This window comes from Callospermophilus lateralis, chromosome 7, assembly GCF_048772815.1.
Source record: "Callospermophilus lateralis isolate mCalLat2 chromosome 7, mCalLat2.hap1, whole genome shotgun sequence".
Classification (NCBI taxonomy): Eukaryota; Metazoa; Chordata; class Mammalia; order Rodentia; family Sciuridae; genus Callospermophilus; species Callospermophilus lateralis.
This window is the reverse complement of record NC_135311.1, coordinates 81,476,395-81,494,759: the sequence shown is the minus strand read 5'-3', so window position 1 is coordinate 81,494,759 and position 18,365 is coordinate 81,476,395. Positions and strand designations below refer to the sequence as shown.

The window sequence follows — 18,365 nt, the reverse complement described above, 5'->3', positions numbered from 1 at the left end:
AACAATTAGATATAACTGACTTTTTCAGAGTTTTTCCAGATGTGACACATCACTTAGGCTAAATGAGATATGGTGTATCTCTGGTAGGTTCATATATGAAATACATTTCTATCTTTAGATTAATATTTTTCAAAAAATTACTTTCTCCCAATTTCATCATAAATTTTTTTTGGGGGCTGGGTTATCCAGGATTAAATGCAGGGGCACTCAACTCACTGAGCCACATCCCCAGGCTTATTTTGTATTTTATTTAGAGACAAGGTCTCACTGAGTTGCTTAGCACCTTGCTTTTGCTGAGGCTGGCTTTGAACTTTCGATCCTTTTGCCTCAGCCTCCTAAGCTCCTGGGATAACAGGCATGTGCCACTGTGCCCAGCATGAAATCTTAATTTTTTATCACTTTATGTGATCTATTTTGATCTCATACCTTAGAGCAGAGCTTTGGCAATTAATTTTAATACTGTGGAAAGTCAAATTGGATTATTAAAGTTCTCAAAATATTAATTCAGAGACTGAATAATAATGTTTACTGGTTAACTTTAATTCCTGTTAGTGGTTAGCTATTCAAAGACTGAGGAATGGAACCCATTGTCTCCTTTTTAGAATTTATGCCCTTATGTCATTTTTGTTTGGAAAGTTAGAAATGTACACTTCCCAGTCAGAAAAGCTTCAATTGATTGTGTTCTCTTATTTGAGGCATTAGTAAAAGGCAAAACTAAAAGACATGATCTTGAGTGATTCATATTGTAGTTGGATTATGAATGGTGCATAGAGAATATGGTATTTTATGATATTTTTGCAAGATGCGCAGAAGCAATGTATGGGTTTTGGAATCAGAAACTGAGTTGGAATCCTGGGCCTAGGCGTCTTTAGCTGAGTAAACTTGAGTAAGTCATTAACATTTCTGAGCAGCAATTTACTACTCTTAAAAATGGGGATAATAGTGCCTCACAGGGCTGAGATTACAATGGGTAAAATAGTGCATGAAAGACACAGAGGTCTTTCTGCATTGATTTGTCTGTTTCTGGCTCATTGTATAGGAAGAGTGCAGGAAGCTTAACTGCCACATCTGGATTTACAGCAAGATCTCAACACAAACTGGATATAGATACCTAGCTTATTTTTTTGCTCCTTCAGCACCTAAACTCATCCGATGGAGTTTCATACTCTAACCCACTCTACATAGGATTTCAGAAAACAAATGTATCCAGTAAGAATTGTCCACCATTATGGGCAAAATTTACAATTTGAAAGTAAAATATTGTATTTAGGAAAGCTGTTAACCTTTCCAAGAGTGTATGTTTTGTACATTAATAGTATATATTGGTAACTATAATCGCCTGATTTTTCCATGAGGAAAAATTTCCATTTTTCCTGAAAGGAAATGTTTTGCATATCAGTCATTTTCCAAGGAGTCAGCATTTCCAAACTAGTAGCATTTAAATACATGTGGCATCTCACACGACATAAACAGAAAAAGTAATAGCATCAAATCTTGTTTCCCTCTCTTTCTGTGTAATCTCAGTAGATATTGTGGTCACTTGTTGCATAGAAAATAACATCATTTTTTTTCCTCAGACTTCAATTTTTTGAATCACACTCAGACTTAAATTTTGAATGATTTTTTTTTCCTAATCAGAAAAAAATTTTATTATGCACCCACTACCTGCCATTTAAAGTGTTAGATGTAGAGGTCTGGAAGAAAAAAAAAATGAAACCCACTCTGTGTCATTTACAAGCTTATAGTTTAGAAGAGACAAGGAACACAGCAACCAGTGTTTTCAGTATAAATAACAAGCGTGATATTTTATGCCAAGTACCATGGGAACACAGAAGAGGGGGACCACAGGCCAACTTAGGGGCTCAGGAAACACTTCCTGATAATAATTTTGATGATAATATCTAATTCCACTAAAATTTGTGCAGTTTACTACAGGTCAGGAACTTACTATGCACTGTACAAATATTGTATTTGAAAAATTCTTTACAATCCTTCTGGGCACCAGGGCATACACCTATAATCCCAGCAGTTTGGGAGGCTGAGACAGGAGCATCACGAGTTCAAAGCCAGCCTCAGCAATTTAGCAAGGCCCTAAGCAACTCAGCGAGACCCTATCTCTAAAATACAAAAAAAAAAAAAAAAAAAAAAAAAAAAAAAAAACTAGGGATGTGGCATAGTGGTTAAGTACCCCTGAGTTCAATCCCTGCATATATACAATCTCTGTGAGGTAGATATTATTACATCCATTTTGCAGAAGATACTAGGGCTTAGAAATTTAAAAGATGAGTAGGAGTAAGATAAATAATGCCTCAGGCATTTTTACATCCTGCATTTTGTCCCACTTTGGTAGGACTTTTCTATTTTAAACTATGTAGTTGCCTGAATTATTTAAAAGGCAGAGAATGCTGAGCTGATATCATTTGGTCATCAGGAACTTAAGGGATTATCCTAATTGCTCAATTTCAACTTTTTTAAAATTAAAAATAAACATTAAGGACAAAACAAATAATTCACAGATGGGACATAATAGTATTTTATCAAAGGTGGTTTTAAAACATATTTTATTGGTATGTATATTTTTGTATTTCAGAGCCTTTTGAATGGACTGATGTGTTCTAAGCCAGAAGACCCAGTAGAATATTTGGAAAGTTGTTTACAGAAAGTGAAGGAACTAGGTGGCTGTGACAAGGTGAAGTGGGATACATTTGTCAGCCAGGAGAAGAAGATCTTACCTCCACTAAATGGAGGACAGTCACGAAGATCCTTCCTAAGAAATGGTAATGTATATGTAGAATAATAGCCAGTTTACAGGTAGAGAAGTTCTCTTTAAAACATGCCATATGGACTGTAAGCAGTAATTTATTGGGTTTATAAATGGCTGGAAGGTTATGAAGCCCTGGAATATGATTAATCTCTTTCTGCTACTAATACTAATCACCTTCATGATAAGACAAATACAATTACATACCATTGTCCAGCAATTTGCTAAAGACTTAATGAAATTTTATATTACTGACTTCGTTATTTTGCAAAATGAATTACATTAAAAACCAATGGATTATTTTAAATTGCAAGTAAGCTTTTTCCAACTACATGAGTAGAATACTGATAAAATTGGTAGTTATTACATAACCACTCACCATTTGTCATTAGCTAGAAAGAGATTTAGCTTATTAATATGTTTCCAAGTCCAGAGTTCATATTAATGCATCTGAATAAATGAATGTAAAGTTTATGCTAGTTTATTCAATAAGGATTTGTTAGGCAGCTGTCTAATGCAATGTATTAGAGTAGGCATTTGGGTGCTATAAAAGAAGGAGAAGAAATAAACTTGTTTCAATTTAGGAGTAGTTTATAATTAAGAACTGGAGTTTGTTAGACAAGAGGTGCTATTTGTTTCTGAAATATGTACTTCTCAAAACCATGAATTGGACATGAGCCAACTAGCCTTTCAGGCTCAGGATGAGTTGTGATGTATAGTAGTTTGTAAAAAGTAGAATCAATTCCAATCAGGGGAAACAAATTCTTTTCTAGTGGCCAAGATCATTATATTTTCAAAACTTAAACTGTTTTAAAAATCGTACCACAAAAAGTTTTCAGCTAAACCAACAAAATTTGAAGTGGAAACAATTCTATTTGCAATTAATATGTAGAGGAAACAAACCTTAGTTTGTTTAACCTTATTCAGTGATGACCCACTTAGATTTTATTTGAATGTGGTATGGGAAAAAGTCATGGTGTGAGAATTCTTAAGAAGCACAAGCAGAAAATGGAAAGTAAAAGTACCATTTCCTCAAAAACAGTACTAAAGGGCAGAAGAGTCCTTCCCTGTCTATGCAGGAATCAATGCCAGGTAATGCCAGGTTTTACTGGAAGGTGATGTGACTCCCTCCCAAATTTTCCAATGTCATTGAAGAACAATTGAAACATCTGATGTTGTTATTTAAAACTAACTTCAGAAACTCTCAAAAGTTCTAACAGACCCCACAAAACAAGAAATAATTAGAAAATAATTTGGTGTGACCATAAGATTCGTGCTCAGAAGTCAGGTGTGGTGGTGCACACATGTAATCTTAGCTTCTTAGGAGGCGGAGGCAGGAGGATTACATATTTAAGGCTATTTTGTCAATTTAGCAGGACTGTGTAATCAAATAAAAAGTAAAAAGGGCTGGGAATGCAGCTCAGTGGTAAAGTGCCCCTGGGTTCAACCCCCAATACAAAAAAATAAACTAGCTCTCAGAGTCAGCAATTGACTTCATCACTCTACAAGGTTTCTCATGCCAATTCATCTTAGATAAAGCATCCCTCACTACATACTAAACCATGTCATTACATTCTGTGGTAAGTCCTAAGGTTGAGGTCATGTCTTCCTGTGCTTATAAAATTAAATTTGTACTGAATATTTCAATTTGACTCTTAGAACCATTACAATTCTACAGAGATTTTTATTCTTTGCATAGAGTTTACTCTTAGACCCAGTTCCTGGCTAATAACAGGTGTCAGTTCCAAACTGAAAAATGTATTCTTTGTAAATCATGAGGTTGCTGGTTCACTGAGAACAGTGTAGGATACACGGAGTAGGGAGTGAATAAGATTGATGTTTAGGGCCCCAATTCAAACTGAACAGTTTAGATTTGGCACCTTTGTTGGCTACAGTCACCAGAGTGACTTTAGCCAGTTATTGCTATAGCACACTTTGCACATAATTGCTTTTGGGTGAGCAAAATTATATTTTAGTGGGCTTTTAAAGTTTATACACCTTCCCCAAGTGGCTAACTTACTTCCTGAGGTGTTATGCTAATAAAATTTGGCCCAATGTTCAATACATACCTCATGCCCTTGTTAGATCAAGTAAGGTAAATATGGGGAATTCTTTTCCTAAATCTTAAAGCACTGCTAAAACTTCAGATAGTTCTAGATTTAGTCTAATGTATTTTTATATTTTAAGAATTAAATCTAAAATGTTATGACCTTCAATTATAGGTAAACTGCTCTCAGACTGGGTATAAAAAGTGTTTGCAATACAATTAAGCCTTGATACTGTTTCTTGGCTTGATAATGTGTAGAAACCAGGCAAGCTAACAGTAGGGACTAAACTAGAAAACAGAACTAGACAGTCAAGTAGAAATTTTAGAAAAATAACAAGCTGAACAAAACATATCTATGGGATTATATTGGGTTCATAAATAGCCAATTTGGAACTCCTGAGCCATCGAGATAAACTAATATGACAGTAGGTATAACTGTTATCAAAATAAAACTGCTTGTTAATTTTAGGGTTTCCATACCTTCTAATGCTTTACTATATTTTCCAACCAGAGGTCTTTTCGTTAATAATCAGATAAGCCTTTCTATGTACTAGGGTGACAAGAATGTTATACTCTAATGTCCTATTACTGGAATATATGCTAAAAGATGGAAATTGTTTTCTACACTGATTTATTTTGTAATAATAAAATTTTGTTTTATGAAATGCTTTACACATTTGTGCTTTGTCAATTTTAGCTATAATTTGTGCACTAGGTTATTAAGTTCAACAACATTGTTAACTGTCCAGTAACTTAAAACAAAATGATGATTTTCAAAAATAGATTACTCATGAAAGTTTTGCATAAATATTGATGTAGATATGCTAAGATATAATTATCCCAAAAAGTGTTCTATGACATAAAACATTTTTATTATCTAAGCAATTGCTTTCGTAAATTAGAATATAATAAAGCAACAATAAATTATTGGCTGACAGTCCTTAACATGTTAAATGTGAGACATCCATCCTTTTTTTCCTGTCATATGCATATAACTGAACAGATAATAATCTATGAATAAGAGTTCTAGTTGCAAGCATCTATAGTTATCTTCTGGAATATCTCATTGTCGTATTCAATATGTTGAAAACCAAATACACTCTATTTGCATTAAAACTGCCACTCACATCTCTTTTTCCTTTTCCTATGAAGTCAGTCAGTGAGTCAGTGGTGCAATAAAATAACCATTTCTTGAGATGACTATGTACCAGATATTCTTTTAAGACTCATTGTAGCCACCAAAAAAAGAATAGGCGTGGTACCTGCCCTCAGGGAGCTTATAGTCTGGCAATGAAATCAGGCATTCAAAATATAATTGCTATAGCAATGAGTGCTGTGGGAAATAATATGTTATGGATTAGACCAGTGGACTGACCAGTGGACTGGATACAGCATAGGTGGGGTTCAGGATAAGCTTCCTGTGAATATGCTAATACTTCAAGTGAATATGCTAAGCTTCAAGTGATATGCTAATACTTGGAGACAAAAAGTTGAGTGTGTGGTGGCTAGAGAAGGATGGAAGAGATTGCAAATGTTCCTGAGGTAGAGAAAGAAGGTGTGATATGGTCAGGAGTGAAAGAAGCCCAGTAGTTTTGGAACAGAAGGTAGAGCAGAGAAACACTACATGAAATGCAGATTTTTGGACTTAAGACCTGGAAATTGTTGCTAAGCTATCATCCCCTTTGATTTCTTGTGTCTTGAAGCTGTCTTTACATGCAGCCTCTCATTTCCGTTCCCCCTACTACTACTCTAGCCCAAACCTTCATTGCTCACCTGTGTATTGCTTTAACAGCCTCCTACTTGCTGCTCTTCTGTTTAGTCTTTCCCTACTCAAACCTATTCTAGCCACCAGCAGATTAAGTTTTCTAAAATTGTGTGCCTTCTCTAGCCCCCAGAACCTCTGTTGAATTTACAACAGATCAAAGCTAAACCTTTTACCTTGATATTCAATGCTATTCACACTGTGGCCACACTTAAGCTACCCATCTTATCTTCTGGGTTTTCTCTATAGAAAACTATTTTAGTAAGGTGTTCTCTTTGTTATGGATTCAGCAAATGTTTATTGGGCGCTGGTTACCTGTCAAACTAGATGCCAGGGATGCAGAGTTCCAAATGATAGGTAAGGTCCCCACCATTGTGGAACTTATAGTCTAGTAGAAGAAAAACCATGGATGAAATGGAAAACTCTCAGCTGGTGAAGAGCATTAGTACTAGCCTTGAGAGTCACTGGTTGGGGGGGCTACACTAGTTTAGAAAGTCAGCAAGGTGCTCTTACAAGAGGAGGTATTTAAGCTGAGGTGTGAATGACAGCCAGCCAAGGGACCAACAGAGAAGGAGCATTTCAGATAACAGATTGCAGGGGTAAATGTGGAAGCAGGCAGAAAAGTCAAGTAGTCAGAGTAAAAGATTGGGAATAAGTGGGAAAAGTGAGAGAAGAGAGTAATCAAGGATAATGCTTAGAGTTTGGCCTTATGTTAACTAAAGCTATTGAACTTCAAGACAGAGCAGGTTACTGTTGTCAGTGCCTTATCTGACATGGCCTTTCCCATCGTTTTCTACAGACTATCCACTGTCATCTGTATACTCATCCACTCCTTTCATGAAACTAAAGTGAGCCCAGAGGGGTGGTGATCAGTAGTCTCATTCAGTTTATCAGCAGAGAAAGGAAAAATCTGATTGATACTCCTAAGGAGATGTGAGCTTTATGCTCTGCTTAGATATGGTAGCCACCCTTGTAGAACCCCTCAGGGTGGTCTATTTTCTTCTTTCTGCAGGGGCTGTTTGGGTAGTTAGGGCTTCTCTGAGCCTTCTGAGATACTGACACATGGAGTGAAGAAAGAGAGAGCCATAAACTACATATTGATAATTGCCTGATTTGGGCTTGTCAGGTCTGATTTCTGTCCTGTTGAATATGTCAATTGTATTTTCTGAGTCTTCGTATCATGTACACCAACTGAGATATACTTTCTAGATTTTTATCTTTGTATTTGTCTTTAAAAATAATGGTTCTGCCTCTTTTGCAAGTCCTTTCCTACCACTCCAGATCAAATGAATTTACCCATTCATCTATCTACTGTGGTGTTTACCATGAGAGATTTTCATTTTAGCAGTTCTCCTGCCTCATGTGCACACAGCTATCAGATATAAGCATATGAGCTCTAGCTTATAAGCACTGAAGATACAGGATGACATCTTATTCTTCTACTGAATCATCCTTAGTACATTAATATGCCTGGCAATAAATGGCAAATATCTGCTACTGTCATATATATAAAGTTAAATCACCATATTTACATCTTTAAGTCAAATAAATTAAATATAATAAATACTGAGAAAATGAAAGTAAATGATGTTGAAAACATTCCACGTATACAAATTGTTTGCACCCTTCCACCTGATTTGTAACCAACCCTAATTTTTTTTTTTTCATTATGCTACCAAACCATTCCACTAGACCTCCAGGGTTCCTGGATCATACTGAGTACACACATGTGCATTTGTAGAATGAATGAAATATATGATGCATAAGCACTGGCTCCACGGGCAGCTACAGATGGTTTTGAAGGTTATGTACTGCAAAACTCCAGAGAATACTTTTTGCAGAGGCCGGGATATACACAACCTACCAAGCAAGACTAGGCAGTGTCTGAGAAGGTCTCTGTAGGCCATGGGTTGGCCAAGTCTAGTCCAATGATGTTTTTACAAATAAAGTTTTATCGGAACACTCTTTGTTTACATATTGTCTATGAATGCATTCATGCTACCAGGACTGAGTAGAGTACAAGATCACCTAGCTTTCAGAGTGCAAAAATTGTCTGTCTGGCCCTTTATGAAAATGTTTGCTGGGCCACTTGGAAAGTCTTCTCATTAATAAAATTTCTTCTACTCATAGTTGAAATGTGAAAAGTGTTTTATTTTGCTTTTTTCCCTTTTCAAAGTTATCTTACTCTTTTGCAGTAATGCCTGAAAATTCAAACTTTCCATATCGGCGGTATGATCGACTCCCTCCAATCCATCAATTCTCCATAGAAAGTGACACGGATCTCTCTGAGACTGCAGAGTTAATTGAGGAGTATGAGGTTTTTGATCCTACCAGACCTCGTCCAAAAATCATTCTTGTCATAGGTATGAAAACAGAAAGCAAAATTCTCTACTATTGCTAATTTTGTTTATATTTTTACATTTTGAAAAATGTCAATTATGTATCTTATTTGAAATGCTTAGCTGAATAATGATGAGGCATAGAAACAAAGGTTCAAGGAAAAATTGAAATATTTTAAAAATAATTTTCAATAAAACAAATTGTTATAATGTAACCTAATGTTTATTGAATTTTCTTAGATTTCTATTACAATATCATAGGAATTCTTTATAATGAATTCAAAGCATCTCTTCAAGATTTATTACTCTGTGGTTTTATTTATTTACTCTTTACTAAGATTACATTAGATGTTTTCTAAATATGATGTTTTTCCCTTTAAATCAGCAAATTGAAATTTTATTCACTTAACTTTAGAGGGAAAAGTAAATAATAATATGTTGGCAAGGATTCATATAAATGAACTTCCTTGTGGCAAACTGGTACCTACAATAAAATTTAAGTTTCCATGTTATTAGACAAGCAAATAAAAAGAACAGTGTTTTATACAGCATAAGACATCTGAGGATTAACCAAAATAACAAAGGTAACCATTCATTTTTAAAATTACCACTGTGAATCTTACACTGAATATAAAAAATATCAGCCTGATGCCATTTCACAAGGAATAGATAATGAAAATGTTTTAAGTAGTTTTGCAAAATGCATTTTTTCTCACTCTTGCAAATTCTAACTTTCTCAAAATCTGTGAAAATCATGAAGAGTCCTGTGAACAAGCAACATATACAATGACTATTGTATCACTTTCCAATTTTACTTGGCCTTCATGGAGATGACCAAAAGCAAATATCTAGTGTGAAATGTTCAGAGCTGTTCTAACCAGTAACTATTAACAGAAAACTAAATGTATACAGCCCCCATGCTGAGAAGTAGTGCTCTGAGAACATAATGAATTTGGCAACTAGGATATAAGCATGCGAATAAATGACTGAGCTATAGCAAGAACTTAGGTTGACCAAACTAGAGGAGTGAAATTTGTACATTGCAAAGTGAAATGACAAATATACTTCTCTCCAAATTGTTAACAATATTGCTGGAAGAGATTTAAAAATCAGCTGGGGATGTAGTAGCTGTGTGGTGGTACAAGGCCCTAGTTTTTATCCCCAGAGCATTGCAAAGAAGCAAACAAGCAAAAACAAAACAAAACAAGAAAAGGCAGAAGAAATCAGCTCTCAAAAAAGTCAAAATATTTGTATGGCTTATTATAGCCATTATTATACCATAAACCTCTGTTTTTAGAAATGGAATACTTTTCTGTGTCTAGAAATTTGGGGTTCTTACCCAGAAGGCAAGGAAATAACTAAGAGAGAGCTATAGATGAAGCGTAATGGAATTCTCTTACCATTTCATGGTTTAAAGGTGGACTGAATATATTCCTTCAATTTTGTTTTTCTTGTTGCTATTAGTAAAGTTATTGGTGATTATAAACAAGATGAATAAATGGAAGTTTGGTTATCCATGAAAATGGTATAAGACCAAGTTGCTCTTGTATAAAACGGCCCATATGATTTTTTGTTTATTGTGAATTTTATATGAAAATGGCTAAAATATTTTAATAAATTAAATTTTTGGAGAAGGTGTAAAACCCTCACATCTCACCTATTTTACAATTCTTTTTTGTTTGGTGAAATCAACTTACTTCTCTGGATTTGATTCTGGTTACAGATTTACATGCTGTACATTTTGCATATTATAAGAGTGACACAGAACCAATGTGTATATGTAATATTTAAATGATTGAGGCAAGGCAGGGAAAGAAGATTCTTAATTTTTCTAAGAAAACTAGAGCAATTTTAAGACTTTCTGGGGAATTATAAAATAATTGTACCTAAATCTTACAAATTTTTATTCCATCCAGAAAAATGTATGTGGGGGAAGGTGCAGAGGCCCACATGGTATTACATCTAAATAAACAAAATTTCCCTTCTGGCACTACAGATTTATTTTAAACTGGTCTTCTTGGTACAGATATGAATTCCTTTTATGTGAATGTAATCATAAAATCTCAGAGTTAATATTAATTAGAGATGAATAGAACAAAACAGCTCATTCTGGCTTTTAAAGAGAAGAAAATAAAATTAATTTGTTAGCAAGTTTCAGTAATCAAACTCATCTAATAAATTAGTGTTATTTTCTTTCAATTCTGTCAGTCTTATTTTGTTATTGTTATTGTTGTCTGATATTGCCTCTATTATTTAACAAAATAAAGTTTTTTCCTTGAAGTTTCCATAACTTTCTCAATGTGTTTGATTTTTAAAAATTTAAAGGAATTTGTAGGCTCTGAATTTCATGGTTTCTGAGATCAAGCATGGAAATACCTATATCCTGAATTTTGCTTTTTCAGATTAAACCAGATTGGATTTGTCAGTGGTGTTGATCATATTATATTTTTCTTGAAGCCAATCCTTGAATAGCCTGTGTTAATAGACCAAAAGCAACTATTTGGAACCTTACTTTTTTGTTGTTGTTTGGTGCTTTTTTTGTTTTTGTTTTTGCTTTTTCTTGTACCAGGGATTGAGACAGGGTCTCACTAAGTTGCTTAGAGCCTCACTAAATTGCTGAGGCTGGCTTTGAAATTGCAATCCTCCTGCTTCAGCCTCCTGAGCCATTGGGATTATAGGTGTGAACCACCACACCTGGTTTAGAATTTACTTTTGAATTGCAAAGTAAAGAATTTAATCTGGTAGAAGCAGAGGTGTTTATGATATTAAGTGTAGACAGATTGAATGTATAATATCTTAAGAGAATGGTCAAAAATGTTAATAAATTCCTATATTAAGTTTAATAGAGCAATAAAAAGGTGAAAGGTAGATATTATTTGGTGCATTGTTTGGTTCTGGGGCTCAGAAATGGCTCTATTCATATTAGTTGATCTTATAATTCTGCCAACCAAATCTGCCCACTCTGAAATTTTCTTCACACAAGAAAAGTAACTTTATGTTTTACTTATATTATTTGAAAGGATAAAAAATACTTATTAAATGCATAGATATAAAATGACTTCGATATGCAAAAACTTTGACATTAGTAGAAAAAAATATGAATTCACTTTTCTTTTGATTTGATTATTATTTTCAATATTGCTTAATCATTATAATTATATTTCAGTGAATATTACTAATACATATCATTACTTGTAGGCATTTAATTTTTTAAGTATATTTTTGTTGGTACAAATTATAATTATACATAATATTGGGATTCATTATGCCATATTTGTACATACAAATAACATAATTTGAACAACCTCGTTCCCCAGTACTTCCCTTTCCTCTCGTCCTCTCTCTCTTATCTGCTTGCTCTACTGATCTCCCTTCCATTATTATTATTTTTTATTATTATTAATTAGTGAATTATACATATAAGCAGGATTCATTATAGTAGGTTCATACATGGATGCAGCAAAATTTGGAAGATTTTGTATCCTGGTATTTCCCTGTTCCTTATCCTCTTCCCTCCCTCTTGATCTCTTTCCTTTACTCTGTTGGTCTTCCTTCTATTTTCCTGCAATCCCTCCTTTATTATTATTATTACTATTACTTTTTTCTCACTTTCTGTTTAGCTTCTGCATCTGAGAGAAAACATTTGACCTTTGACTTTGTGAGTCTGGCTTACTTCACCTAGCATGATGTGCTCCAATTTCATCCATTTACCAGCAAATGACATAATCTCATGCTTTATAGCTGAGTGAAACTCCTTTGTGTATACATACACCACATTTTCTTTATCCATTCATCTATTGATGGGTATGTAGGCTGGTCCCATAATTTGCCTATAGTGAATTGCTATAAACATTGTAATGCATGTATCACGACATTATGCTGATTTTAGTATTTTGGATAAATACCAAGGAGTAAGATAGCTGAGTCACAAGTGGTTCCATTTCTAGTCTTTTGAGGAACCTCCATACTGATTTCCATAGTGGTTATGCTAATTTACAAGTGGCTTACAAAGAGTTTTCTTCCATTCAGTAGACTCCTTTTCATACTCTTAATTGTTTTCTTTGCTGTGCAGAAGTCTCTTAATTTTATACTATCCTATTTATTAATTCTCAGTATTATTTCTTGATATTTAGGAATTTATTAAGGAAGTTGTTTCCTGTGCCAATATGTTGGGGTATTGACCCTATGTTTTCTACTTATTAGGCATTGAATTTTTTAAGTGTTTTTCTTACATTCAATAATGCATGCTCAATTCTTTGAAAATATCTCATTTGATATTGCCATCAAATAATTACAGATGGGGTGATGGCTATATATTTTATTTTAAAATTTATTCTAACTATAGAATCTAGTTTGTATAGGTTGTTTACAAAACTAAATTAACTAAAAATTAGCCTAATATTTGAAAATAAAATCTGAGATATATTTTGTGATTCTTTTGTTATTTGTTTTTAAAAAGTGAATAGCAACTACTTTTCAAAAATAAATAAAAGATGATTAATACTCAGTTATGTTACAAAATGTTGATATTTCATACAACTGTATTACAAACTCAAAATTATTACTTCTATGAATATTTTCTACCCTGAGGACCTTCTCCACTCAAAATTATTAGTTCTATGAATATTTTCTACCTTGAGGACCTTCTCCATTCAGTGTGTATATTCTTTGCATAAAATTTTAATTCAAAGGAAATAAGGCAAGGATATGCATGTGCAAACAGATTTCAAGAAAAGATTTAAATATGTCATGTTTATTGGTGTACCTTTGGTTTAAAAATAATTGCTACATTTTACCAGATTACATGTTAACTCTTTGTTGGCATGAAACACATTTCCATTATTTTGATCATTGTCTTTTGAAACCCATAGGTTTTTCTTTGATTACAGAGGGGAAAACTATAAGATTTTACATAGAATAATAATCACAGTTTCTGTTAACTGCATTATTTTAAAAATTTTTAAATTGATTTTGTTTTGTGCTTGTGTGCTAGGGATTGAACCCAGGAATTTGTGCAAGCTAAGCAGGCACTGTACCACTGAGCTAAATATCCCCAGCCTAATTGTTTATATACTAAGATAGGTAGAGGGGGGAAACATCTCCTCCACCTAATATAGTTGGTTAAGACATCTGCACCCTTTCCTTGGATAAGCTCTGCATTCAAAAGAAAAGTAGCACTGAGAACGTCACAAATGAAACAGCTACCCACCCTGTTACTGGTGATCCAGAATCCCCATCTCAGATGAAAGTAGTAGTTGTATAAAAAGAAGTTTCTTATTATATCCTAAAGTCACAGTTTTGCCTCTTTTGAATAATAGGTGGTCCAGGAAGTGGAAAGGGTACTCAGAGTTTGAAAATTGCAGAACGATATGGATTCCAGTACATTTCAGTGGGAGAATTATTAAGAAAGAAGATCCACAGCACCAGCAGTAATAGGAAATGGAGTCTTATTGCCAAGATAATTACAAATGGAGAATTGGCCCCACAGGTACTGTTATACAATTTGCTTCTATTCTGCAAAAATTTTTGTACCAGTTATGAATATACTAAGTTTAACTGTGGTTTCTTTTCATGTTTTTTTTCTTTATAAAAGGAAACAACTATCACAGAGATAAAACAAAAATTGATGCAAATACCTGATGAAGAGGGCATTGTTATTGATGGATTTCCAAGAGACGTTGCCCAGGCACTTTCTTTTGAGGACCAAGTAAGACTGTCTCTTTATATTTTAAACGACCTACTTTTTGCTTAAAAATTTCAGATTTTTTTTTTAAAAAAAGATTTCTTGGAAGAATTGCTGTTTTTTAATGAATTCTGGTCTGGAACAAGCAAATCCATCAGTATGGGTTGGCAGAGGGTTATTTCCTTGGCAAATGCTTAAAAATCAAAGATTGTCTTCTCTGCCAAAAAGAGATGAACACTAATAATAGAATTCATTATTTTTATTAAATGCAAAGCTTTATAAAATTTATTTCAAAATGCTTTTCCTAAGATTGCTTTTTTATACTTAATTACTAAAAATAAGCCTTATTCAGTAATGTCCAGAGACATAAAAACATCACCTTGTACTTACATTCTTGCCAAATGAGGAAACCCTTTTTATTGGGTTGTAAAATATTGAACTTCTTACCTTTAGTAAGATAGGGTTTGTTTGCCAAAATATACTCAAAATTGAGTAGACCATGCCTGCTCAACACCTATTACATCTATTTTAAAGGGAAATAAATAAAATATTTTATATATCTGTTTAATCTTTATAAAGCTCATATGACTGATTTTTCCTTAGATATTTTTAATTAAAAAAGTAATATATGCTATACAAATTTTATTCATTCTAGAAACAGTGAAAATCCATGAATACCCTCTTTTCATTCACCGCCCCTCCACTACTAAAAAATAAAAGTATTGTTAAATTTGTTATATATTATTCCGGGATTTTTTCTAGACTTATACACATATACACAGAAGCACATCCACACATGAGCACTTGCTCATACATAAATGAATTTTAAATAGTCATACCTATTTCCAAATTGTCCTCCAGAAACACTTTCCCTGGTTAGATTCTCATCAATGTTGAATGAGAATACCTATTATTCCTGACCCTTTTCAGCCAGATGGAATTCATATTTAAAATTTCTACCAACCGTACAAGTGAGAAATTGCATTTCTGGCCAGGCATGGTGGCACACGTATGTAATCCCAGTGGCTTGGGAGGCTGAGACATCAGGATTGCGAGTTTAAAGCCAGCCCCTCGGCAAAAGCAAGGTGCTAAACAACTCAGTGAGACCCTGTCTCTCAATAAAATACAAAAAAATAGGGTTGGGGATGTGGTTCATTGTTGAGCGCTGCTGAGTTCAATTCCTGGTACAAAAAAAAAAAAAAGCATTTCATTTTTTAATTTACATTATTTGGGTTACTCTCAAGGTTAGTATACATTCATATACTCAGTAACCATTTGTATTTCTTCCTTATGTGAATTGCCTGTGGATCTCTTTCTCCCATTTTTCTACAGACTTATTTTCCCTTTCTTATTTAGTTGAAGGAGCTTTTAATATGTTGCAGATATTGTATCAGACAAGGTTAGGTGAAATAAGAAATCTCCTATAAAAGAAACCTGGAATTGGCCAGTTCAAGGCCAGAAATAGCTTTACAAAGCATACCTGAACTCTCCAGTTCACTGTTTAAGAATACCTATTGTTTGGGAACATCTTTCTCTCTTCCTCTGGTTTCCCCTTCACCTTAATGATGTTCAGTCAGTTTAAGGGTTTAGTCTATTTGCTATGGCCTTTCTGAGGAGAGGGACAAATAGCATCAGTTGTTTTTTTTTTTTTTTTTTTCGTTGCTATTGCTGCCATGTCATTTTTGTTGCAAATGGGTGTGCTGTAATAACCCGTCCATGTGATTCTTGGCTAAGCATGACAGCCAGGCAGACATACATCATCACCTAAATCTGGTCTACGCCCAGTATTCAATGAGCTGCACTTGGTAGGCAACAACAGATGAACCTACTTGATTCTTTCTTTCTCTGTTGCTTTATTTGTTTGTTTTGTAGGGCTGGGATTAAACCCAGGGCATCGGCATGCTAAGCAAGTTCTCTACCACTGAGCTATACCTCCAGTCCCCCTCTACTGCTTTGTAACATGCTATGTCGTGTACCTCTCTTTTTTCTGGATAATAATTTGGGCAGAACCCATGGCTCTCCTGATAAATTATAAAACCCTAACAAATAATCTCATTTAGCTATTAAAATGTTTCATCCAATCTAAATCAAAATTTCAGTTTCTCATTCAACTTAACATACCTCTGCCATCACCAGCGTGGGCCTGGTTCAGGTTCAGAAATATAGAGTATCAGAATTCTGCAGTTCTGCCTCCTGTAACTTGCAGTGAAGTTCTTTTACAGTCTGCATAGGAGTGATGGGTTAAGATCACAGTACTCGTTTTGGAACACCTGTCAGCAAATTCTTTCTTAGGGGGAGAGAGTGCTGGGGATTGAACCTGAGGGTGCTCTACTACTGTGCTTTAACCCCAGTCTTTTAAAATTTTATTTTGAGACACGTTCTCATGAAGTTGCTGAAGTTGACCTTGAATTTACAATCCTCCTGCCTCATCCTCTGGAATAACTGGGATTACAGGCATTTACCAACACACCTGGCTCTGTCGGCAAATTCTGTAGGATAATCTGCTATCTCTGTGTAGAGGGTGCAGTCACTTGCATTTATTGTTCTTGATCATGCTTTTGAGGTTGAAAAAATCCAAACTTAACAACTTCTTAGATTGGCATTGTAGCTGCCTAGGGTTTCTTGGCCCATGGACAGTATAGTGCTCCCTGAGGTTAGTGCTGCTTTTAGTGATCATATAGGGTTCTGCAGGTGCAGAGGCAAAGCCAAGGTGTCTACACAAAGTGTTGGGGTCAGCCCATAATACTCCACACTATATGTAGGGAAGCTCCTGTGGTGTCTCATTTTTTTCTGCTACCACTTCTGATAACACTTGTTAGGGGTTGTTGCGTCAGTTCTCCAGTTCTCTGACACCATTTGATTGTTCAAGAGCCTGATTCAACTCAGACATTAACCATACAGAGTTAACATAGACCACACAGGTTAAGACTCAGTCCCACCTGTCTACTGTCATCTCAGACACTGCTTGTAAGTCCCAGCAATCACCTGCACCAATGATTAACTGATTACAAATCAGAGGTTCCAACAATGCCCTCCACAGGTGGGATGATTCATTGGAGTGACTCACAGAAGTCAAGATAAACTTTATTTGTATTTACTGGTTTATTACAAAGGGCACAACTCAGGAACATCCAAGTGGAAGAAATGTAAAGAGCAAGGAATATGAGTAGTACTGGGTATGGTGATGCATACCAGGAAATCCCAGCGACTCAGCAGTCAGGCAGTCAGAAGTAGGAGGATCTCAAGTTGGAGACCAACCTCAACAACTCAGCAAGACCTTATCTCAAATATTGAAAAAAAAAAAAAAAAGTAAAGGGCTAGGGATGTAACTCAGTGTTAAAGAGTTCCTGAGTTCAGTACCAAAATATATAGGAATAAGGGTAGATGTGCAGAGTTTCTATACCCTCTTCAGGCATGCCACTGTCCCAGAAGTTCAATATAATTACCAGTTTTCAAGCTCTCTAAACCTCTTGGTTAAAGTTTCTAGAATCTAATCTCCACCTCCTTCCTGCCATTGGAGGTCACTGGTAGACCTGAAAGTTCACACTCTAATCCTCGTTGGTCCTTCTGGTCAGCCTCATTCTTAGGCTATCTAGTCCTACCCTCCAGTCGCTTTATTAGCGTAGGCACAGTGTGGTCAGAAGGTACTTTATGAGTAACAGAAGATATTCCTGTCACCCAAGCCATCCCAAGGCTTTAGGAGGCCAGTACCAGGAACAAATACTATATATTTTTACTATACCACCATTCCTCATTGGCTTTCTTTAATTTAG

The 18,365-nt window shown here is 34.8% G+C and overlaps 1 protein-coding gene across 5 annotated transcripts in view; it reads left to right on the top strand.

The window, feature by feature from the left end:
* Window positions 1-18,365, top strand: part of Ak5 (adenylate kinase 5) — a 254,755-nt gene that overhangs the window by 2,158 nt on the left and 234,232 nt on the right. For all 5 annotated transcript variants that reach the window (XM_077110122.1, XM_077110121.1, XM_076862280.2 and 2 more), the window contains exons 2-5: window positions 2,591-2,777; window positions 8,766-8,933; window positions 14,228-14,397; window positions 14,503-14,616. In XM_077110122.1, coding sequence (XP_076966237.1) covers window positions 2,591-2,777; window positions 8,766-8,933; window positions 14,228-14,397; window positions 14,503-14,616 — 639 coding nt within the window. The remainder of the gene's footprint in view (window positions 1-2,590; window positions 2,778-8,765; window positions 8,934-14,227; window positions 14,398-14,502; window positions 14,617-18,365) is intronic.